The 26,718-nt window shown below is 38.5% G+C and overlaps 1 protein-coding gene across 1 annotated transcript in view; it reads left to right on the plus strand.

Moving 5' to 3' along the window:
* Nucleotides 1-26,718, plus strand: part of LOC136250717 (uncharacterized) — a 30,971-nt gene that overhangs the window by 837 nt on the left and 3,416 nt on the right. Inside the window, exons 2-12 of the mRNA XM_066042945.1 lie at nt 5,582-5,657; nt 5,997-6,092; nt 6,142-6,192; nt 10,277-10,350; nt 10,412-10,501; nt 14,574-14,688; nt 16,080-16,133; nt 16,648-16,709; nt 17,530-17,599; nt 23,997-24,085; nt 25,368-25,442. Of these exons, the coding sequence (XP_065899017.1) occupies nt 5,582-5,657; nt 5,997-6,092; nt 6,142-6,192; nt 10,277-10,350; nt 10,412-10,501; nt 14,574-14,688; nt 16,080-16,133; nt 16,648-16,709; nt 17,530-17,599; nt 23,997-24,085; nt 25,368-25,442 (852 nt within the window). The remainder of the gene's footprint in view (nt 1-5,581; nt 5,658-5,996; nt 6,093-6,141; nt 6,193-10,276; nt 10,351-10,411; nt 10,502-14,573; nt 14,689-16,079; nt 16,134-16,647; nt 16,710-17,529; nt 17,600-23,996; nt 24,086-25,367; nt 25,443-26,718) is intronic.

Genomic DNA, 26,718 nt, shown 5'->3' on the forward strand with positions numbered 1-26,718 from the left:
CCTGGCACCTTGGCAGTATTGGTTAGGTATAACTAAGCCCAAAGGTACCTTCAGTACCATCCTAAAGGCTTCCAATAAATTGTTATAAAAATTTTTTTAAAGTTATTCATTGGAATTTTCTACTGACTGCCTGCCTGCCTGCCTGCCCGCCCGCCTGCCTGCCTGCCTGCCTGCCTGCCTTCAGGCAAGTGTAACTCGATAACAGCTAAGGCTATGGGCTTGATTTTTTTTACTGTTCAATGCCGCTTCGTCCCGAGACGTGCCTTTTGGCATACTGCAGTATGTACAATGCACGCATCATGAACTTACCTTTGTCCTCCTTTGTGTCCCATTTCTTTTTGCTGACAGTTCAAGGTGTCGATTTGCGGTAGCGCGATGCATGGCTTCCCTACAGTACGTTTGTAAATGGGAATCGCCCGTTTTTCCGTGGTGACTAGATTGATTGCAAAGACGATTGTAACACTGTTCTTCGTTTGTAACGCTGTGTAACGGGCTGAAAATAGCTGAAAGCAAAGCGTAATGGCGGCTGCATTTCGAGGCAATAATTGATAGTTGGGATGCGTGAATTGTCGTATTTTTCGTGGTGACTGGATTGTCAGGCACTTCTTCTACAGTTTCGTCTGTAGCACTTTGTAACGGGCTGAACGTAGCTGAAAGCGAAGCATAATGGCCACTGCGATTTCGAAGGGAGTATTTGATTCTTGGGGTGCGCGCTGTTCAGATGAAACATTTATTCTGGCACCATTCTTTCTTTTGATGCGGTATGCGTGGGTTCACCAGTCATAATACTGCTAAAAAAAAAGTAAACAAACAAGTTAAGGAAAAATTAGGAATTTTAAGTTCAATTAGGGATCATAGAAAAAAAAAGTAGGGAAACAAGGGAAGTTGCCTACACCTGCAGATATACTAGTGAACATTTAATCCCTAATTCATTCTTGCGGGATATAGACTGAATTAGGGATTAAATGTTCACTAGTATATCTGCAGGTGTAGGCGACTTCCCTTGTTTCCCTACCTTTTTTTTTTCTATGATCCCTTATCGAACTTAAAATTCCTAATTTTTCCTTTAGTTACAGTTACTATAATAATATTACATATTATATTACTTTGTGTCCACAGCCTTAAGCTGTCACGTGTGAAACTACCAACTTATCATGTGACATGATTGTGTTGTTGGACAATGTACAAATCTTGGTTATAAGTAAGAAGCTGGTGAATAAGCTTCATTCAGTAGGCTTCATTACTTCGTTGTGGCTAAGCGTTACTCAGTGAATTATTAACAAGATTAGTAACTTCGTTGCTTGTAGTAATAATATTACGTAATATTAGATTCATTACAGTATTATAAACTAGCTATATTACTTAGGTAACGCATTACATTTGTAAGTAAAGTAACTTAAGTTGTATTATCTGTTTTTACGTATTTCATTATATTACTTAGTTACCACAAAAGTAATAATAATACGTAACGCGTTACTCCCAACACTGTCCATAGCAAAGGTTGACCTGGTTAAATGTACGCTTTCTCCCATGCTACCAGGGTTTCAAAACGGGTTGTATTCCAAAATGGGGGATGTTGCTATGGTAGCAGCATACTTGAAAGAGGTCTATAGGCCACTCCAAAGAAATTCTCTGTTTCCTGTCCTGTACCCAGGAAAAGTGGCGGGGGTTCAGCTGAAACCCCCTCTGAAAATAGTGCGCACGCCCCTAATTTATTTACAATTTGTGTGGGTGATAAAATTGCCAACAGTTATACATTGTGTAGTAAATAATTATCACTTTAATGAGTGTAAGCATTACTATCTATGGTGCAAGTGCTGTTTTGTTTCAAAACGATTAGTAAGATTCAAACTATAAAACAATGTTTGTGAGTGATTTTTACTGATTCATTGCTAGCTATAGTTTATGCTATAGATCTATGTAGTATAGGCCGAGGTATAGGCCACTGAGCTATCAATACTGAGTTGGCATTCACCTCAACTGGACTATATACGATATTACAATTCTCAGTCTGGGATCACAGTTATTGAAAACTTCCTAAACATGAAACCCCCTCTAGATCTGTAAGTTCTTAGATCCACCACTGAGGCATATTTGCATGCGGTCCATTTCCATTATGAAAATATGAAATTATCATCTTTTTAAATTGGCATTATTTGCCTGACACAACCATAGCAAGCTAGCTACATGTACATGTACATGAAGCGTACATAAGATTGTACCTGAATTGCATATAAGTTGCAGAATTAAGTAAAGGTGAATTTGTCCAAGCGAGTAGTTGCAGCATAAACTAAAGCATTTAATGGGTTCCAAATTTGTGTGTCTTAATTTTCAAGTTGATTAAGGCATAGGTAGATACATGTAAGGTATGGTACTTATGAAAAGCGTAGTGTCTAATCACTGGACTGGATTACAGGACTGGATTGTACTTTTTTTTCTTATGGATTTCTATAAACTGTTTTCAAGTTCTATCTACAATATAGGGCTACTTTAGCTAGTTACAAGACCCTAGGCCAGCTATGAACCTGTTACATAATGTGTGACTGGGCCTGTGACAACAGTGCAAGTGGGCACATACACACACACATCATGGGCTCCTGTGACCATATAGTCACATACAAGTGTCACATTAGTCACTCACAATCACATGTGCTAAACATAGTGAAAGAAGTATTGCGTCTAGGCATGTATCTGCTATAAAGTAGACTATACTGTACTAGTCACATGGTGAATTTAGCTTGTTTGGTTTATTGCAACCAGAAATAAATAAATTGCAGGGTTAAAAGACAGCTAAGATGTAACTTGTAATCTCTGTATTCTCAGGTTTCCTTAACAGGCTTGATTTTCTGCATCCATGTATAAAGGAAGGCTTTGATACCATAAGGCTTACAGTTGGGGGTTTATAGCTGAGTTGCGCTAGAATGAATTGTAGTACAAAGTGCCGGATAGCTACAGTATAACAGTATTTCATAGTACTTCCTCACTTGTCTCTGTATTTTAGGGGTAATAGTATTTTACTACTCAGTGCTGAAATGCTGTCACAAGTCATCCAAGCGTACAGTAAAAACCCCACCCTTAAAAGATGTGTGAAAATGTAAAGCAAATGTAATCCAGTAGTCCAGTGATTAGTTATTATCTATGAAAGGTCACAATTTGTCCATGAGTTTAAATCTACATAGAAGTTGAACCATGCTCATGATCACACTATAATGCATATGAGTATTAAAGTGTACATGATCATTTGAGCAAAGATAGTTCATGTTGCTGAGGTACTCGCAATCAACTTGTATTTGAACTACAGCTAGGCTTCACTAGAACTTGATTTGTAGAAGAGAAAGCCATTTGCAGCTTTGTGGGCATGCTCATGGAAAGGAATCTGCAATTTTTTTGTTACTAACCTTTTTAGTTTAATTGTGACCGTTAACACCTATTAGCTATCCAACTAGCTTTCAATAGGGCGATAGTTATCTGCGCCCTATTAGAAAATCAAATAGCAGATACCGGTGAGGTAAGTGACACGAATTTCAACTTTGATTGGCTGTGAAATGATTTGATAGTTGTGTTGAAGATATCCAAGGTATGGTGATTAGTGGAAGTTCATAGCTACTATGCTATTTATGACAACACAGCTTGATTGAAATACAAACTTTAGTTCAAAACACCTAAACTTTAGTTCAAAACACCTAAACTTTAGTTCAAAACACCTAAACTTTGCTACAGCCAAATCTCTAGCCATTTCTTTTGAATGCAACACTTGTACTTGCTTAGTTCTCATAGTTACTGGCAAAGAAGTGCATAACTACTCCCCCCCCCCCCCCCCCCTCAAACCCAACCACCCCCCCTCAAAGCCCAACCAGTACAATTTAAGTGAGATTGTGCAGAAGTTAATGCAGCATGCTACAAGATAAGACCGCTGAATTAGGACTGATCTGCTTCTCTATCATGTTTTTAAACAAGGTAAGGCTGTTTTCTTGCTAGCAACATTGTTAGTCTGTCTGGCTTACTGTCAGAATTCATGAAGTTATCCCATACATGTTTTTTAGCACTGCCTGATATTTCTAATGGCTAGGTTGAATCACTCACAATTTGGTATGCACAGACAGCGTGATGCTTGTAGCCAATTTCATTTCAATCAGGTTTGCTGATCGTAAGTAATGAATGCAAACACAGAAATATTCACCATTTACCTTTTATACTGTATATCAAGGGCGTAGGAACAGAGGGGGGTGGGGGGGCCCACACTATTTTCAAAAGCATGTTTTGGCCCCCCCACTTTTTGGGCCAAGTAGCCAAAGCTATACACACACAGAGAAATACATACCTCCATACGAGAAACCATGCAACCATCATGCAAAATTGCTCTCTGGGGTGTGGCATCACCAGTCCACCTCAATTGTCAAACCATTCATTGTACAGTATTGAATACAAAAAGCGCCTGTAACTTTATTTCTGTTATGCTTGCATGTGATGTCTGTTGTTCAAATGTTTCCTGGATCCCGTGCAGTGAGAAATTTAAACAGTAGAAAGAGTGCCACATCCATGGCATTATATGATGTGGAAAAGATTTAACTCGAAATGAGGTTGGTAACAGATCTAAGGGCAGTCTCACTGTAGTGTGCGAGTGTCTGGGAGTTGCTGACTACCGATGGTATATAACCAGAAATTATGAAGACTTTGGTGAAGTAGATTTATTAAGTAGTCTAAAGAGAAACATACAAGGATGCTGAAAATGAAAGTGACCAACCGTGAACGCAGTATGGTATTCACGTGATCTACACTCAGTTTGGGAACTCCTGCTAGAGCAGGCATCCCAGTTTGTAGTTCCTTAAAGGTAACGATGTTTCACTTTTCTGATAACAACTGTTAATGTTGTAATCCTTGTAGTGTGAAGTAGCATAAAGAGAAGACCTTTACGTGAACATGATTTCTCACGTGATATATACATGCATCGAGCACATGCAGTAGGTGTAGAGGAGCATAGCAGCCATTAGCAGGATAGGGAGTGAAGAGATAGCTATGCAGTATAGGTGTAGGGCTATTAGCTAGTGATAACACACCCACAACACCTTTATATAAACGCACGTCTGAACTGGGTACAGAGGAGCTGTAACAATGGGACCTGTGTGTGTCTGCATGGGTGTTGATCATTTATGGTTAACTGGTTATGGCTATCTTTGCCCCCCCCCCACTCTGAAATCGTTCCTACGCCTTTGCTGTATATAGATGACACTCCTTGATTTTTTGTATGTTCAACTTTGGTGAAACTAAATGTCAGTGTATATATATATATGAGTCACCTGAACCACAATGACCTGGAAATCCACAATCTTAATGAGGCAGAAATACATGTGCTGCTTGGAAGAACAATAGTAGTTGCTGGTTTTCCATAAAGGAGCAAGGTTACAAGGGTACATGCTGTAGGAAAATTGACTTTGTCTAGTTGTGTGTACATATGATTCATCTGGACAGTACATATAGTAGTTACGGATTATGTAATGTGCGTGAAAATTGTATTGTATATTAATTATAAGTTTGAAGTGATAATTTTGCTGTGATGTATACATGGTTGTTACTCTTTTAGTTTGTTAAGGATGGTTTTAAGGGGACTGTTGGTAATACACCACTAATCCGATTGAACATGCTTAGTCAAGAAACAGGTACACTGCACATTTATATCTACATACAAATGTACAGTGCTTATGTGAAAAGTTGGATTCTATCATCTAAATTATTTCAGAAATTTGAGTAGAAGTATAATTTTTTGTATGTGATTATTTTTACAGGATCAATTTGTGTTGAATACTAATACAATGTACAGTACATACCATGCAGCAGGTTTTTTTGAGGGGAAAATTTTGCGAGTTGCCACCATCAGGGAGGCAGAGGATTTTACTGCAGAATCTTAATACTTAAGTAATGCAAATTTTGAGTGTGAAGATTTTTGCGGACTGAAGTCAATTCGTGAAAAATGCCAAAATTTGTTTTGTCTCATCCAGGTTGTGAAATCTTAGTCAAAGCTGAATTTCTCAATTGTGGTGGTTCAGTTAAAGACAGGGCTGCACTTTACCTTATAAAAGATGCTGAAAAAAAAGGTACATCTAAGCATACAAGTACTGTGTATATGTGCTGTGTATACGTTAGGTCAAGTAAGACCTGGTGGTACAGTGGTGGAAGGGACTGCTGGAAATACTGGTAAGTGTACTTAACTCCTCAGCTGTCTGCTTTGATTGCATGCACTGTAATTGCCTGTACCAATGATACTATAACTGAAGGGTGGCTTTAAGGTATTTGTAAACTTGGTTGTTAGCAGGTGATAAACAGTCAAAATGATTGAGCTTGGTAATAGCTTGGTGTATAATAGCTTGGTGTATATACCATATATCAATTAATTAAATTTGGCGGTGAACTAAATTTGGCAAATTGGCGATTCGTCACTAAAATAAATTTCGTCAATACTATTTCACAAGTGAATCCTTGTGTCCAGTGTCCAAGCTGTTGATAGCAGTTGTTGAAATAGTCTCGTATGACCAGATCATTTTTTTTTTCATTGTCATTGGGTAAGGAGACCACTTTTTTCTCTTTGTCATTGGACAATAACTCTCCCAACCCAACGACAAAGAGAAAAAAGAGATCTGGGAATCTGGCCTTACCCAATGACAAAGTAGTCTGGCCAAGCAAGACCATTGTTGAAACAGGTATCGACAAACCAAGTGTGACTTTGTGGATACTACTTATTGGTGGTTCCATGCATGCAAATGGGTGTGGCTTATAGACTAGACTAGAACTTGTACACTCGACTGGTGGGCGTGGCTCCACGTAAGCTTACAAATAGTACCAGACATGAATTCATGTGCCATTGATAAATGGGTGAGGCTCTGCATATACCTACAGACAGCAAATAATCCTGATAAGAGGGTGTGGCCCACAAAACAAGCTGGACCACAGCAGGACCTGGATATTCTTTGAAGCAGGTCATCCGCACCCGGTTTAATCATGAAAACGACTAGGCCTGACTGATGTATGCAATAACTGAATCCATACATTTCAGCACAAAAGGATTGTACTCTACAGTATGCATACTTTGTCCTTATACCACTCGTGTGCACCGCCAATTTTCAGTGAGAGCATTTCGCCAAATTAAAATTTTGCCAACTGCAATTTTATAGCTAATTGCCAAATGTTAGTCTCGCCAGTATTTGTTGTTATACAGTACATAGCTATTTTTTGTAACTACTGTACAAGGCTGACATGTGGCAGACTGAATCCTTTAATTGAATATTTTGTCAGCACAAGAGACATACCATATCAAGAAGTACGGTAATACTGTTTGAGTAGGGATCCTCCCAAAAATGGCATGTGCCGCCTAAAATTGCCTTTTAAAATCGTCCTAGAAACATCTTACATGACAAAAATTATTTTTATGAAATCAAATACAGCAAGAAAACAGCAAGAAAACACTTACAGGTGGCAGGATATACAATTTAAAAAAATCACCGAAACTTGAATTTTCATCTGACTGACTTGCCTGCCTGCCTGCCTGCCTGCCTGCCTGCCTGCCTGCCTGCCTGCCTGCCTGCCTGCCTGCCTGCCTGCCTGCCTGCCTGCCTGCCTGCCTGCCTGCCTGCCTGCCTGCCTGCCTGCCTGCCTGCCTGCCTGCCTGCCTGCCTGCCTGCCTGCCTGCCTGCCTGCCTGCCTGCCTGCCTGCCTGCCTGCCTGCCTGCCTGCCTGCCTGCCTGCCTGCCTGCCTGCCTGCCTGCCTGCCTGCCTGCCTGCCTGCCTGCCTGCCTGCCTGCCTGCCTGCCTGCCTGCCTGCCTGCCTGCCTGCCCTCTGCACCTTGTCTTCCTTTTATCTTCAATCAGGCTAATCGTCTTCTTGTTGTTGCAATAAAACCATATCGAGGCGATAATTTTCCCTATCAACACTTTCCTTAGATGTCACAAACTAATTTAAGCACTTACACCTGGAAAATACCTGTAACTTCTTCAATGCCACGCCTATTACTTAGTTAATGCATCTTGGTTGTTTAATAATGATTGAGCACCAAGACAAAACCTCTTAACAATTTATCACAATGACATACCCCATTATTGTTATGTTTATAATGCTAGCACAGCTGTATTCATAATGCTGGCACAACAAAAATAGAAAATAGTGACACAAATCCTGAAAAGCTGACTCGAGCTACTCTAATACAGCAGTCACCCTAATAGAACAGTCACACATGTATAGCTGTATGCTGCTATAACAAAAAACCAAACAAACTAATATATTAAAATTATTACTTTTAAAGATGAAGTAGGAATCCAAGTGATAAAAAGTAATGAAATAATAGTTGAACGATGGTATTGCAGCATAGCTCGGAGGGAAAATCCCTACTTTGGCATTGAACAAAATGATTGTTATAACATGCCAATGTAGGGATTTCCCTCCGACCTATGCTGTAATACCATCATTCATCTGTTCTTTCACTACTTTTTATCACTTGGATCCCCACTTCATTTTTTTAATTAATAATTTTTAATATACTAGATATACATCTTAGTCAGTAACCGAACAATTACAACTACAATGTGGTATCTACACATTTGCATCCCCTACACATCCCTTATAAATTGAACATATACGTCACACCAATAAGCTTATGATTGATTAATGATCACGAGACAACTGCATGTGTATGCATCTAATTAGTCTCTATACGTCACATCTCCCCTTCTACGAAAAAAAAATGAGAAAAAGCCTAGATGTGAACACATGCACACAAATACAAAAACAATACCTAAGAAAGGGAACAAATAAACAAACAAAAAAAACTACAACTAAAACAAAATATTGGTGTGCCAAAAGTAATACTCAGCTACCATGGTATATAACTGGTAACCGAGTACAAAAATAATTAATTAAATGATACATAGTCCCACATCCATGCTGGTTTCTTTGGCACTTTTCCTGATGTGCGGCGCAGCAGTTCCTTTGGGGTGACTCCTCCGTTTCCAGGAGGTTCTAAGTGTTCTTCTGTTAGTTCATCACTGCATGCTTCTGTGGGTATTGTTGAACTCTGATGGCTGGCGTTTGTCAGTGTAAATGAGTTGCCTGCGATTTTGCCTGTATTCTTTCCCACCCACCATGACTATGTAACTTCTTGGCCCAGCTAACCTGGTACATACACCACAACTACATTTTTTATCTCTAGGAATGCACATTCGTATGGAGTCTCCAGGTTGGATTTCTGGAAGAGCTTTAACATGTTGATTATAGTAATACTGCTCCTTCTGCTTTTGTGCCTTCAGAGCTTGGGAATCCTTCTGTGTATTGAATCAAGGGTGTAAGAGAAACTCAGTAACTGGTAATTGTGTTCTGCACCATCGTCCCAAAAACGTTGTGCTGGGCTTGTTTCAAAACCCTCTGATGATTAAAACAATATCGTTCAAAAGGTACATTTTTCTGTGGATTACAATATTGTTCAAAACTGGGGCAATTTTTGCTTCATCCCCCTCATTTGTTCAGCCAGTGAATGTAGAAAACACCTCCCTTGCATCTTCACCTATCACTGTTAATAACGTAGCAACTTGGACAGCTTGATATTTCTTATTTAGTTCCAATGCTTGAGCATAGCTAGTCCAAGCCCTGTTTAATTTCTTCCACTTGTCAGTTACTTGCGGGCCATGAATCTCCAGTGGGGTAGGCAGTGGTAGAGGATATCCTGCCCCCATCGTGTTTCAATAAGTCTTTGTGATTTGTCTTCTAATTGATGCCCGGATGGAAGCAGTTACAATTCTCCCCAGATAGGTTCCACTATAGAGAGAAACGACACACAATTGCACTCACTAACAACAATCTACTCGCCTGACAGGGTACCATTAACCCGGTACCAAGGTGTTCTCGACTGGGCACGCTAGACTTCCGCGCTGGGTACTGCCATCTTGGACCTTGTGCCGTCTTCCTTGTCATGTCGTATTCTTGGCACTCGCACTGAGTATCTAGTTTACTTCTGACACCATGTAACGTGTTCGGTTACTGACTAAGCATACCAACAAGCTTATGATTGATTAATTATCACAAGACAACTGTACGTGTATACATCTAATTAGTCTCTATACGTCACAGTAGTATGTGTACTATGTATAGTATCATTAGCTTTTACACTAGACACTAATAGAACACACACTTACTCTAATAGAATGTACACTTGAAATACGCTCTAATTGAACAGTCATTTTGGATAACTAATGATTCTACTGTACTTTTTGTAATGTACTCATATTTATATTTTAGGGATTGGATTAGCACATATCTGTAATGCTCTTGGTTACAAGTGTGTCATTTACATGCCTGACACTCAATCTAAGGTATGCTTTGGTATTAGTACTGTACTATATTATTCAGGGTGTCTATATGCTGTACATATAGGAGAAGATCAACTTGCTAAAAGTGTTAGGAGCAGATGTCAGACCAGTACCAGCTGTACCATTTGATAATCCAGATAATTATAATCATCAGGTACAAAGAGCTGGGCCTATGTCATACTGTACAATGTGTTAGTGGTTACATTTATTCTTAATTCCCTCTAATAGAGCACGTTCTATTATAGAGCAAAGCATTTATAATTTGGTAAGGGCGGTACTATATAGTAGGATCATTATTTTCCTGCCTTGAAAGGCTTCATTCATATTGCCTTTTTGATACCTTGGAAGCTCAGTATCAGGGGGGTAGGACAAGCCCACGTGAACTGGTGTACATTATGCAATGCATTTAAGTGATGCTTGAAAATATTTCACGTGAGCGAATGGTTACTGTACAAAATATCGATGGAGAGGTTTGACAAGGTTCAATAGATATTTGAGTTCTACCATGTTTGTACTTTACGAAAGTGTGATTTTTGTGAAGAAATACAAAACCGTTACGAAGAAATCAGCGTTCCGAAATGACGACACGTAGCGATCACCAATTCGCCACTAACGGTCTCCGCATTTATCAAACAACCACAAACAATCGTCCGTGTTGGATATATCCCTATAGAGAGGTAGAAGAATCCGTTTCTTTTGAATATATTTTAGTAGCGCTAAGGGCCTTACGTAATGCTATTACGAATTCACGTGGGTTGTCCTACCCCCATGGCTCAGTATTGGGTGGGGAATATCATACCCCTTGAAGTAACCCAATATAATAGTGATGGGTGTTTTTTCAAAGACATCATTTAAATTTGTTTTTACTGACTGATAACTTTTGCCTTTAGCTCTAAATTTTAATGTTTACAAAATAATAGTTTAGCAGGTTAAATCAGCGTAGATGATTGCAAAACACATTCTTTCAGTGGGCATTAAATAGAAATTTCGAGCGAGTGATTTCTAGCATGCCTACAAGTAGAAGAAAACTAACTTTAGCACAATTCTAGTTGCTATGTGACAGTTGGAAACAGTATACAATCTGCAAAAATAAATTTTCAACATGACACGCACCCTGTTTCATTCCATTCCGGCTTTTAGCACTACCCAGATTTATATTATAGACATCACTTGAGCCCAGTGCATGTATTTTGACATCCATATGTCAGAACATACTGTACTGTACAATGCATACTACATTTGTCCTTTCTGTTCCATTTTTACTTCTAACACAAAGGTGTCAATCTGCAGTTCTGCAGGCAGTACATCAATAGCTTCAGTATGTTTTGTTGCAACAAAGTTGTACTCATCTGTAATTTTTGCACTACCAGTGGTTTAAACATAGTCACAAGTTGCATACCATTCTTAAGTTGATGTTGTGCTGCTTCAGATGCCATTCAGCTAGCTAGCTCATCTGGAATTAATGCATGCTTATGCTAAACAGTTTATAAAAATGCTTAATTATTGTAATTTCAAATTTCATAATTCATTAAATACTTTGTAATTCTTTAATTAGCTATGCACTTCTTTTCAACAAACCACTTTATACAACATACCAAGGTGCCAGGATTGTTGGTATTGTGAAGCTGTGATATTTTTCCAGTAAAACCCAAACCTAATATACAGTTATGATACTGTTGTGTGTAGCAGTATTGGTTAGGTATAACCATGCAAGCCCAAAAGTGCCTTCAGTATGATCCTAAATGCTGTTATGAAATATAAAAAATAATTAATTCAATGGAATTTCTAATGACTATAGTCTGTTCATGTTCACCTTCAGGAGCTATCATTTCTTAATAACTCTGGTTATATGGACCAGCTTCCCAAACATTTAGTAGGCGCTGTGAAGCCAGAACTGTATATCAAAAAAGCTATTTGATGCCAGCAAGAACAAGTGAGTTGTGAGGCTTTAAAATATCCAATACATTTCGAATAGATGATTCAGGTGTGCAAACATGATGAAACATGCTTGTTCCAGTACAAAACCATTGGGAGTGAACACATGTTCACCTCTTTGATATTACTATATTTGGTGTGGACTCAGGTGAACATGTACTGACTACAACTGCCTGTACGTATGCCAGGCAAGCATAACTCAATAACAGCTAAGGCTACAGGCTTGATTGTTTCACTGTTTGTCGTTGCTTCGTCCCAAGACGTGCCCTTTGCAGTACATACAATGCATGCATCATTGACTTTACTTTGTCCTCCTTTGTGTCCCATTTCTTTTGTTGATAGCCCAAGGTGTCAATTCACAGTAGCATGATGCATGGCTTCCCTACGTTTGTAAACAGAAATCCATATTTTCCATAGTGACTGGATTGATCGCAGAGATGCTTCTAATATTGTTCTTTGTTTGTAATGCTGTGTAACGGGCTGAGAATAGGTGAAAGCAAAGGTAATGGTCACTTCACTATTGAGTCAGTAATTGATAGTTGGAGTGCATGAATTGTCCATACTTTTCGTGGTTGACTGGATTGATTGTAGAGGTGATTATTCTACTGTTCTTCATTTGTAGCGCTGTGTACAATGGGCTGAACATAGTTGAAAGCAAAACGTAATACTTTACCTTCAAGTCAGCAATTGACAGCTGGGGTGCATGAATCGTCCATATTTTTCGTGGTTGACTGGATTGATTGTACGGACAAAACATAGATAGGTATATAGATACACACATGTTTTCACAAAATGATTGCAGTAAACCAGGCACACTGCTCACATGGACACATACGGAGAAACATAGATTGGTACAATGTGTCCATGTGAGCAAATCATTTTGTGAAAACATGCGTGTGTATCTAGTGCTATGTCCATATGCATCCATGTGAGCAAAACATTAAACCATAAAAGGCAGTAAGTGTGGGAAAAATAAAAACTAAATATAAAATCCACACAAGTCTTTGGCTCAAATATGGTTTCATTTCCCAGTTTAAAACATGGGTGTAGCAACTCTCTACAAACTTTGTAAGTGGCCTCCCCATCGGGATTTTTATTTACTGACTGAAAAAAATACACCGTAGCAAGGCCCATAGGCTTCCAGGAAAGTGCATCCTTTTGACTTGCTTGAAGGGGGTCCCCACATATGCAAACGAAATAAATAGCTGCCTTGAGGGTTTCTCAAGCACCATAGACAAACTATTAAGAGACAAGTATAAGGAAAAATTAGGAATTTTAAGTTTGATTAGGGATCATAGAAAAAAAAAGGGGGAAAACAAGAGAGGTCGCCTACACCTGCAGATATACTAGTGGACATTTAATCCCTAATTCAGTCATGTTCCTAATTGAATTTTAAACCCCTAATTTTTCCTTACACTTGTTCATTTTTTTGTGACATTATGATTGTTGGACCTGCAATACCACATCAAAAGACAGAGTTAATGTTTTCAACTGAACATGCACCCCAGCTGTCAATTACAGACTCGAAGGTGAAGTATTACGTTTTGCTTTCAACTATGTTCAACTCATTGTACACAGTGTTACAAATAAAGGACAGTAGTAGAATCACCTCTTAGATACACATGCATGTTTTCACAAAATGATTTCAGTAAACCAGGCACCCATCCACAACTGGCTTTTGGCTGGCTGAGGATACATGCCTGGTTTAAAAACAAAGTGAAAATTTTCTAGATTATTATTAGTCACTATCCCAGTAGGGACCTGCAAAGAAGGCTACTGAAAGTCTGTGTGGCAGGGAGTCAGAAACATGATACTAAATCTTGTCAAATGCAGAAATAAATCCCAGACCAGGTAGTGACTTGATCCACAGACAACTTGCAGTCTAGGCAAGTGCACACAGCTTGGGATCCTTTGCATTCAACCTGCTGAAAGCCTGCTTTCCAGTAATTAGTATTTGAAGCATATTATGTGCTTTAATATAAAACACAGACCTTATTTAGGGTTATGCAATGCTTATAATGTCGTGGGTTTGTTCTTTCTGTCCCATCTCTAACACAAAGGTGTCAAATTGCAGATAGCATGTTAACAAGAGTCCATTATAAGAGGACTATTATGGACTCTTGATGTTAATAACTCCAATCTTGTTATTCAATGTAAATTGCCTATGCTTTTACATCACACCAGTGATCCCAGCAGTACAATATGGTAGAAATTATTATACTTGTTCATTCAGTGTGTTATGTTCTCTATGACTATTTGTCTTGACTATCACATGGTGTATATTATTGTAGGCATCTAGGTATGCTGAGTCATTGGATAATGCAGTGTGGACGAACCAGTTTGACAATACTGCTAACAGAAATGGACATTACGTCACCACAGGACCTGAAATTTGGAGACAAACAGGTTAATGTATAGCAGGGCTGTGTGCATAGTGTAAATCTATTCTGAATGACTCTTTTTTTGCTGCTATTAACAGCACATATTTATTTGTGACGTACACTTTGCTCACATCGGTGTAGACAAAAGAAAGTATACACAATATCTGAGGCAAGTAGAAATCACAGTGTGTGAGAAGTAAAAGCTTTCTGTACATTAAAACTTCTTGGTACCTCTCCCAAGGGCTTTTTGAGCATGTATCAACTAGGGCTGAGCGATACTACCGTTTTAGCGATATATCGCGATATTTTGAAAGTATCGATATCGCGATATTTTGTTATTAACTATCGTGATACCATGCCTGTACATTATTGTCACTAAAATCCATTTGCTATGCTGTATTAGGCTCAAGAATCCTTTAGGTCATAACCTGGTTACCCCTGCAGAGAGGTGTAAACACCATAACATAACTTCAAAGCATGTGTTACAATAACTGTTACTGTAAACAAGGATGACAGTGGCTAGTTTGATGCTACTTTTAAAGACTTCCTGCAGGAATACTGAGGAATACACTATGTAGCACCAGCTATGATTGACATATTTGTAAGTATCGTGAACTATTCAGTATCGTGAATAGTGGCTTTAGTATCGATCGTGATACTAAAATGGCAGTATCGCTCAGCTCTAGTATCAACTGCAGAGTTACCGTGATGGTTACATAGGCTTGGGAAAGCTAATCTAGAGCACTTTATTGTCCTCATACATGCCTTATTGCTTTGTTTGTATAATGAAGTTTATTGCTGTACATATATTATTATGATACAGTGACAGTCCAAAGTACTATTCAGCCAGCAGATGATAGGTTTATTATTATAATGTGACCAAAGTGTTGCCAGGAATTGCACTGTAGGCTTAAGGACTATTATCATTTGTGTCAGAATATTGGATAGATCAAATCAGTGATAAGATTCTCACAGAACACTGTGGCATTTAAAAAAAACTTATTACTTGGTTATGTAGTACTGGTAGATCAAGTTTGACATTACTTAGTCAGTTGCTATGATAGCTTCTTTTTCCATTTTACAAAGTGAAAATGACGGTTATCGGTAATAGAGGTAGAGGGTACCAGAAAAATTGCTAGTGTACAGATTCATGTGTAGAATGTTATAGGTTGTGTTCAGTGAAGATATTGAGACTTAATTTTGTGATACTATAAAAGATGAAGAAGTGCCTGCTATTGATTGTGTAGTAATCATCAAGTATATAACCATGCAGAAAATACATGCAGAAAATACATACAGTCATCCATGTCATGTTGTTGGTATAGTGACTACACACATGTACGCACATTTTGCACACCACAATGGGTAAGCATAGAATGTACTTTTACCCTATATATTTTTTTGTTGTGCGTCTAGACGGAAAAGTCAATGCAGTGACTTTTGCAACTGGTACAGGTGGAACATTAGCAGGTATACATAATTTGCAATTATTAATTGCATATACGTATGTGCATACTGTATTTGACTGGTTAATAGCCACGGTTACTATAACTTTCAGCAAAGGAAACCATGTGGCTACTATCTGAGGGAGGCTACTATGGGCTTGTGTGGAAGCAGCCCATGGTGTTTATATGGATTCATAAATGACTGACTGTGGGATTCCTATGGATTCATGAGTGGTCAATTTTGTTTGATCATCCTTCAATAATGTTATTCATTTTAACTTCTCTCAAAAATGTTATTTCCTAAATTAAAACAACTCCTTTGCCTGGTTTCTGCTTCAAACATGTCTTATCAACACTTGCATCAGTATATTCAGATACAAGTACTGGGTCTTATCTGAGGGTGGCTCTTATGACTATAATTCTAGGCTGTGGAATGGCTACTATCTGGGGGCAGCTATTATATGAGCCACAGCTATTAACCAGTCAAATATGGTAATTGTTTGATGTATACAGCGCATTATTACTTTTCAAAATATTAGGAGTTGGAATGTTTCTAAAGGAGAGGAATCCAGCAATTAAAGTTGTTCTAGCTGACCCAGAGGTAATTAGTTCTTACTCCTCACCAGTTATAGTAGAATGATATTTATTAAGTGAGCCCTATAACACATTTCTGTTGTTACCAATGTTCATGAAAATGTATTTGGATACCACAACTACTGTCCTAACAAACTTGAATTCAACACTATCCTGTATGGACCAGTGGGCTGAGTGTTGTTGGCACAAATGCTTTACACAGCGTAAAGCACTTTTTATATGTATGTGGTTTTTGTACACAATGAGTAAGTGTTGCTACATTTATGGTACTACTGCCCATAGAAAATAGAAATAATCTCTCAAAGTTACAGTGCTGGTCATGCATCATCAATATATCTTGTGATCTCGAAGAAAAGTTCAATCCTGACAACTTAAAATCAATATAAAGTATTCTAATGTATGAATTGATGTCGATAAATCATGGTTCCCAGATCCACACTTTGTATGGATGATTACTACATTATGCATACGTACTTCTCATGAATGTGATTAAAAACTTCATAATAATGATACCAATCTCAAGCGTCACAGTTGGTTTTGCATTTCACATTATCGCACATAACAATACATCAAAGTTGACCAACCTCTTCTGTTAGTAAACTTGACTTAAGTCCTACTACTTTTATAACCATCCAGACATTATGTTATCTGTCCAGGATTTGTCCTTTGTTAGTGTCCAATACCTTTACCTGTTCCTGTTGATATACTCACAGTAGTTGTGTTGGTCAAACTTGGTGTATGTAATTACGTATATTATAGTACAGTAGATACTCCATGAAATAGATGTTGTGACACCATGTACAAACATACGTATACCTTATGTATAGGGAAGTGTGTTGTACAACCTGTTTACACATGGTAAGCTTGAAAGAAGTCCTGGATCTTCCATTACTGAAGGTACTATACAGTAATATCTATGAACTTTCACTGGTAAAATACACTAGTGTATAGATAATGATTTTTACAGTACAGTTAATCAGTTATGTAATGGCTATACCACGGCTGCAAGGGATTTTGCTGATATATACATCCGAAGCCTGAGGACCAGAGGGCCACAGGCTCGAGAGCTGCAGGTGTATATATCACCAAATCCCAAGCAACCGTGGTATAAGTGATATATATCACATACTCACTACCATGCCCAATACCTCCCTGTACAAAGTCCCCACACTAGCACAGCCATTTTGTTTTGTGACGTCAGAAAACGTCATTGCGGATATCGTCCATTGAAGCATAATGATACATGAATAGCATTTTGAGGACTTTTAGCCCACACTTTTAAACCATGATCAATCACTGTATAAAACAAGCGGGATGAGTGCTCTATAGTTCTTTCACCTATTAGGTATTTCCCTATGATAGCATTTATAAATTCGTAAAAGGGCAAAGGTGAGGCATATAGTATATAATGCCATACAAATAAGCCTAGTTGTGTCCGATTTTAAAATTTTCGGTCTGCTTTCCTTGTTGGAACGCATTTTGCATCACCACGGTACATGTACTACTTCTTACCTTTATTATCTCGTGGTTCCAAGTGTAGAAAACTACAGACAATGTTCATTTCGAGTACTACGTGCTAAAGTCTCTGAAGCTCCCACACTAACACGGCCATTTTGTCAATTATGACATCAAATTTCATCATTGCAGATATCATCCATACACTATAGTGTGTTCTGATTGTTTAAGAGAGTATGTTTTTATAAACCCGGCTTAGCTGCTACCCTATACTACCAAGGATACTATAGTCTGGCACCTCAAATAGTTTTGTGGCATCTGAATACGCTCCTGTAAGAAGAGTGTCAATGTGAAAAATTAATGCCTTGGTATGGTTTCCTGGCATGAAGAAGACGGCCGTTTAATTGACAATAAAAGGAATGGCAAAGCACAGAGGCAGACATTCGTCGGAACCACAAAAGGCACATCCCACTGGTAAATTTGTTGTTGTGGCATAAAATGGTGGCCATACTTTGCTTTGTTTGCCCTCTAGCCTTATGACTGTTGTCAGTGAGGCAAATAGGCAGGCTGGCAGACAAAAATATGGGTTTTGACAATTTTCTATATCTAGCTACCTGTAAGTGTTTTTTCTTGTTTTTAATACTGTATTTGGTATTGAATGGAGTCATAAAGGTGATTTTCATCTCGTATGATATGTCTATGATGGTTTTTAGATGCAGATTTTTTTTATTGGCACACATCACTTGGGGAACCCTACTAAACAGTACTACTGTATTGTTTGATAATATGGAATACTGATTATCTTGTGATTTCCAGTATACCAGAATTTTTGTATCACGAGGGCTCCATGTTGCGAATATTTCTTAATTTACTTCCACATGTGCAGATAAATATTTCTTACATGTAATTTGCTTCCATTTCCACCGGATTAACAGCTGCACCAGTGAAGTGGGTTGCTACCATCCATAAAGTTAAGGAGATTAAGTGGCTTCTTCATTATCATCCTAGTACAAAGTAATAGTAACATGGAAATATCCTCCTGAAGAGCTGAGATGTTCACTGAATTAGGCCAACTAAAGACAATGAGATAGTGATGTAGGCTTATAACTTGATGTGGTCATTTAAGAAGGTGGTCTTTGTAATGAGAGAGTCTAAATGAGATTATGCTAATGCACTCTTCCCAGCCTCCCTCATTTCATTACTTTTTATTTCTATGATCTAAAGTGTAAAATTTCTAATCTTTGTTTACTTTTGTAAGGGTATAATGCATTACTGGACTCCCAGTGAATCAGCACATACCACAGGAAAGAATAGTAGGGAATATTCTAAATACCAACGAAATGAATAGTTTGGAAAAGAATGAATATTCAAATATTCTAATGTATATGCATAGATTATACACACACACACACACACACACACACACACACACACACACACACACACACACACACACACACACACACACACACACACACACACACACACACACACACACACACACACACACACACACACACACACACACACACACACACACACACACACACACACAAACGGGATTGGAAACATGTCACGTGATATCACAGAAATCATTTCAAATCCATTAGTCTTGTTGCGGAAAAGTTCCATTACTGTATTAAATAAGCCTGTCAGGTAATACAAGCACCTTATCAAGCAATTCTGTCAACTTATTGAAAGAATTTTCTATGAAGCGGAACTTTAGGCTCGCAGACGATCCTAACCTACACGTTTGTGGTACTGTTTACTCGTAGTGCCTAGCAAAAACGAACAAACTCTGTGGATTTATAAGTTGTTAGATGTATATTACGTACCCGAATCAATGTGAAATGCTTCTTCGCGTAGTGAGCTACGAGCTATGGCCTAAGGCGGCATCCAGTGTCGAACATCAAAGGATTTTGTGGTACCGATTACTCGGCAATGGAGACTACTGCAAGGCTGTAATTCGTGTAATACAGTCGTTATGATCCACCATTCACCCAAGTCGAAGAATTATTTCTCTTATACCATCCGTTGGAGAGTTACAACAGCTTTAACACCTGGCTGTAGGTGAGGATCAGCCGCGAGTTTCCAATCCCGTGTGTGTGTCTATAATCTATGATATTTGATTCACAAACACTTACAATTATGTTTTCGTAGGAAATAAAATTGCTTCATTTGTGCTGATCACTACTACAAGCCCCATTTTTATTATAAGATAGTGACAAAATATTTTGAAGTCTATATTGCTTTACCATTGTAAAGTATTTCTATGGAATGTTGAATCTACAGTGTACTCCCACAGCATCAAATATTTGATGTAGAACGAATAACAAACTTTTTGAATGGTTTATTTTAGCCTTAAAGAAATTAAATTGTGCATCTAAATGCTCGCCCTAACTATCAATTGGTTTGAAGCTATGTAGCAATTCCACTTTGTTTTTGGCTATTTCCACCTGTTACATAGCTTTGCAAACAAAGAACAGTAGCGTAAGCAACCAATTAACAGAACATTTAATTCCGCCACACATCCCTTCTCATCATCCGAACATTCCTGGAGCACGATTTTTGGCAGAGGTATTCCACTTTACTTTGTCTTCCTGTGTACCAAGTTTGGTGTCAAAGGGTGCTTCCCCTGACCATTAGCAGCTGAAAATGTGCGAAGTCGAAGTAACCATGTGGCTCATTCACCGAAACTCCATATGTTTGTGTGTTTCAATTATCAGACAATGGTGCAATGACTGGTCACAGCCTTGCACTGGAACTTCACAAAAATCAAAAAAATCATGAAGGTTTAGCCAATATCCATGCAAAAGTTTGAAGCAATAGGTTGCACGATATTAGAGGTATGAATTTTTTAAAGTAATGCATGCAAATAATGATTATAATGAAAAGAAACTTCCTGCTAGTAAATCAGTCAACCTAGCTATTTTACACAGTTATTCAACTGTCTACCGTGAACAGTAGGAGCAAAACAGCTCCCTACCAAACTTATTAAATACAATACAATCCTCATGCAGCCATCTCTTGCATGCACTCACCTGTCTCATCATCTCCTTGGAATAGCTCAATCAAAACGCACACGGTATTCAGTACCTAGGAGATCTTCAGTTACTGTAGCGTCAGTTAATCTTGGAGATTTTGTTCTAGGTTGATCATCATTGTTCTGCCATTGGAATTGGCTTGGCCTAAGTTTCTTGCTCCTCTAGCTTTCCTTGCCTGTCTTCTTTGCTGCTGCCAGAGCCTTCTTTTCTTCAGCTAGAGCCTTCCTATCTGCAGCCAGGGCTTTCTTCTTCTGTTCCTCTTCTTTCTCCCTTTTCTTTTGTTCTCTTTTCAGCTCTTCCTCTCTTTCTCTTGCTGCTGTTGCTTTTGTTTCTCTTCACGTAGCAACACACTTTTCACTAGTTAAAACTCTAGCTCCAACAGTCTCTTTATTTTATGGTTGAGCATCGGGAACATATTGTACTAAATACTTACTAATGTATCTTCACTTCCCTTGGATGTGACAGTAGTAGTTGTTGTGGTATCGTTGCTGCTTGTGGTACCTTGCTCATCACCATGTGATTTCTGGGAGCTGGTCACCTGTTTTACATTATGATGGTTTGATTGATGTCAATGTCTTGTACTGTATCACCACTACTTGGACATCCTGAATCATCAGTAGCAGCACGATCATCATACACTCCATTTTCCACTTTATCACTTACTACACACATTGGTTTCCATCAGTTCTGAGTTAGCCATGATGACTGGTGAGGCTACAGGGACATTGGCAAGAACATCTGCAATAGACATGAAACTATCTCACCACCATAATGCCCTGCGAAAGTCTCTGGATGGTTCTGCTTTAGCCTTACTCTTTATTGGGAATGTCAAATCCTCTCTGAGTATACACCCATATGCTGGAAACGTTCCAGCTTCTCAGGTGATACTGTAATAGCCTGTTGTTGACTTCCCCTGCCGTCATAACTGTCTGCCTCTGAACATGCAGGTACCTGCTGTAGACTAGCCTCAGGGTTGACAATGCTGACACCGCAATCTAATGCATCAGGATCAAATCATGTTCAGTAAAGTATCTTTTAGCAAAGCGAAGTAATCTGCAATAACTTCTTTGGTTTGGAAATTCATGCGGACATTTGCAGTGGGGGTTTCCCTTATGATAGGACAGTTGGGGCTGCCGCAGCATGAACTTTTTAAACCATCCATGTGATACTATTGCTCTGTCCCTCTTTTCTTTGTTAATGGCAACTCTACCAGCAATCCCTCCTTATCTTACCATACCCAGCTTGTGATACTTCAACAAAAAGTTTACAAATTTACTTTCCTCAGCAGCTGACAACAATAGTTTCAGTTCTGGTTTATCCCCATGGTTCACTTCACCAGAAATCTGGCCATGTAGGGTAGATTTGGGCACTCCATGCTTCAGCCCGTAACACTTGGCACATTACCATCAACCATGTCCTTTATGGTGTTCTCCATGTCTTCATTTGTCCACTGTTTCCACTTCTTGTCACTGACTTTTTAGTGCACACTACAGCAAGTGCTGACTTTGATCGGGGTCTGCCACATTTGCTGTTGTTGTAGGGTTGAAGTAGCATTCTGAAACGAGCTGTTGTAGTTTCTTGTGATGCTCCAAAAATCATTGACTACAGTTGGTTCGGAGATCCATGCATTCAGTTGAAACACAAAGACAACTAGAGATCTACGATTAAGTAGCTACACGGGCTGTTGACCATAGTTTATTTAAACAAACCTCTATCACAACTATCAGGGCTGTTAACACTGATACTGCAGTGAATTCAACAAACCGTTGTCACCATAGTACTAGGAATGCACAGAATTACACAGCTTTTCTCTGTATATCTTACGTCCGGTATTTAAGCCAACCTTTTCTGATTATTGAGCCCACCCGATAATTGGTTGCTTATGCTATGAGAAGTGCCTCTGCAATTAATCCAGTCACTATGGAAATTCTTATGATGCAGTAGAGACCATAATGCGCTACTCATAAATCAACACCTATGCGGTAGTGGAGAGGTAAGTCCACGATCTGTGTGTTGTAGCTGCTGCAGTTGGCTAAGGGCATGTCTTGGGCTGAAGAACAGTGAAAAATCAAGCGCACAGCACCAAGTTGTGCTTAGCTGGAGGCATCAGTCAGTCAATCAGTTAGTAATAAGTAACAATAATTTTAAATTTCATAGAGAATAGCATTTGGACTTGCTTTTAAGGTACGTTTGGATTTTATTACTGTATTCCTAACCAATTCTGCCAGCTGTCAGTCATACCATAGGGTAAGAACTTTTTGTGATATTATGTTTTCATAAATTGCCGAAATGTAACAAAATTAGTAATTTTCCTGGAACAAAATACGGTTGAGACATCGATTTCCATTCAACTTGTACATGGGCTGTGAAATATTTTAATTTTGTGGCTAAAACGTCCCCTGTATCCATGAAAAATTTGCATCACACAAAATTTCTTGCCTTACAATATAGGAAAAGTGAAGCCGGTTTTGATTGGGTAGAATTTTTGAGCAGGAAGGCCTTCATGATCCCTACTGTACTGCATAAATACACTGTTTTGAATCCTACAGGTACTGTATTTACTTGGTTAGGGCATTTATTACCTTAGTTCATAAAATCAATGCAGCAACTATTCAAATTTGACCACCACTTGATGCTCATAAACGATGTTGAAGCCCTTATTTACTGTGATACCACTCAAGCATGGCTACTATTGAAGGTGTGGAGTTTAACCAAGTAAATATGGTATTTCTATAGAGTGCCATCAATGAATACAATACTTCAATGTTCACAGTATGCTATCATGACATATATAGGTATTGGCCAAGGAAGGTTGACCAATAACCTTAATGGGGCTCCAGTAGATTATGCCATGATGGTGTCTGATGATGAATCTGTATCAATGGTATGTGTTTGCATATACAACTGGTTATATTATTAATAATCTTGATGAGACATAAAAGTATAGATGTGCTGATTCAACATTTCCGATCTGATCATAATTATTGATCTAGTGGTATTGTACCTATCTGGCATCAACCATAATCATCATGTATTATAATTATGAGGACTCAGGTAGCTCATTTTATTGTCTCAAAACTTCAGATTCATGTGCAATACTAATTAATTACTTACTGATTACTATTTCTTACATTTACTGCCTACGTTATTGTTTACTGTATATTAAGGTTTGAGCTTTCTGACCAAAAATTTCACCCTAAAACTAGCCTTCATGGCGTCTTGGCAGTATTGGTTAGGCATAACCAAGCCCAAAAGTGCCTTCATGTCAGTATGACCTGAAACATTTACAAAAAGTTGCTATGAAATTTAAATTTTTTATTTTGTAGAATTTCTTACTGACTGACTGATGACTGACTGCCTCCTTCAGATAAGCGTAACTCAATAACAGCTAAGGCTATGGGCTTGATTTTTTCGCTGTTTGATGTCGCTTTAGCCCAACTGGTGCCTTTCAGCATACACAGGACGTACAATGCATGCTTTGTGGACTTATTTGTGTCCTTCTTTGTGTATCTCTGTGACAGTGCAAGGTGTCGATCCATGGTGGCACCATATGATGGCTTCGATGGGAGTCGTCTGAGTTTTCCGTTGTGACTGATTGATTGCAGAGGTCCTTCTCCTAGTGTTTCTTCATTTGTAACACGGTGTTATGGGCTGAACATAGCTGAAAACAAAGCATAATGACCACTTCACTATTTCAGTAATTAATATTTGGGGCAAGTTTTCAGACAAAACCAATAATCCTGGCACCATTCTTTCCAGAGGTATGCATGGATTCACCAATCATAATTATGTTACAAAAAAGTAAGCAAACAAGTGCAAGGAATAATTAAGAATTTTATGTTGATCATAGAAGTGAAACAAGGGAGGTTGCCTACACCTGAAAATATACTAGTGAACATGTAATCCCTAATTCAGTCATGGATAGACTGAAGTAGGGATTTAATGTCCATTAGTATACCTTTAGGTCTAGGCAACCTCCCTTGTTTCACTACTTTTTATTTCTAATATCCCTAATCAAACTAAAAATTCTTATATTTTCTTATACCTGTATATGTGCGCATATGTACAATAGCCATGATCTAAAATTTAAATGACTATTTGTGTATATTTATTTTAAGTTCTGTATAAATTACAGTTGTATGTAATTGCAATTTATTTGTTCATAGACTTTTCGTTTGTTACATGAGGAAGGATTTTTCGTGGGTGCTTCATCTGGACTAAATGTTGCTGCAGCAGTAAAAGTGTGTAATTATTTAGTATAGTCTAAATAGAAGCATGTATGTATGTACAGTGGGACCTCGTTTATCCAGACCCCAAATATCCGGACACTCGGTCAACCGAACGTCCTAGAGCAGTGCACGTGACTTAAGTAAAATGGTGTCAAAGCGAACGCGCATAGTGTTAACACTGCAAGAAAAGCTCCAGATTGTTAAGTTAGTGGATAAAGGTAGTTCCTATGAAAGTGTGGCAGCTCGTTTCAACATAGGAAAGTCTACTGTGTCAGATGTGTGGAAAGCGCGTGAACGTGTGAAACAGTTTGTTACTGAATTAGATGACTGCCATGCTAAAAGTGCTAAGAAACGATGCATTATTCGAAGATCAAACTATGAGCACGTAGACAAAGCATTGCACTTGTGGTTCTTACAACAAAGAGCAGTTGGAACACCCATATTAGGATCGATCTTACAAACAAAGGCACAACTGTTCTATTCACAGTTTCATCCCAACGATAACAAATTCAAGGCCAGCAAAGGATATCTCCAAAGGTTTAAAGATCGATATGGTATTAGAAAACTGACACTTCAAGGAGAAAGTCTCTCAGCTAGAACTGAAGAGGTACAGCCATTTAAGGATTGGTTTAATGAGTACAAACGAGATAATGGATTAACTGAGGATATGGTGTTCAATGCTGATGAAACAGGGCTAAACTGGAAATTGCTTCAAATCTCAACTTTGGCTTCTGGCTCAGAACAAACTGCAAAAAACTTTAAAGTAGCAAAAGATCGTGTCACTGTGCTTGTCTGTGCAAATGCTACAGGCAAATGTAAAATCCCTCTAGCATTTATTCACAAATATGCTAAGCCAAGATGCTTAAAGTATACAAATTTTGATACCTTACCTGTCTACTATTACTCACAAAGAAATGCATGGATGGAATGCAGAATTTTCAAGCGGTGGTTTGCTGATAAATTCTGCCCTACTGTGAAACGTTACTTGGCTTCTCAAGGTCTGTCACAAAAAGCTTTACTCTTAGTAGACAATGCAGCCTGTCACACAGATTGTTCTCTAGCAACTGCTGACAATAATATTGTAGTCAAATTTCCTCCAGCAAATACCACTAGTATTCTTCAACCAATGGACCAAGGTGTGTGTGAGCAGCTGAAACGCTGCTATCGGCGATTGATGCTGGAGAAGATGTTATTGTCAGATTCATCTGGAACCCCTTGCTACCTAGACTATATCAAGAGTCTCACAATCAAGGATTGCATTTTCCTCATTGCAGAGGCATGGGATAAG

This window comes from Dysidea avara, chromosome 3 (genome assembly GCF_963678975.1).
Source record: "Dysidea avara chromosome 3, odDysAvar1.4, whole genome shotgun sequence".
Taxonomy (NCBI): domain Eukaryota; kingdom Metazoa; phylum Porifera; class Demospongiae; order Dictyoceratida; family Dysideidae; genus Dysidea; species Dysidea avara.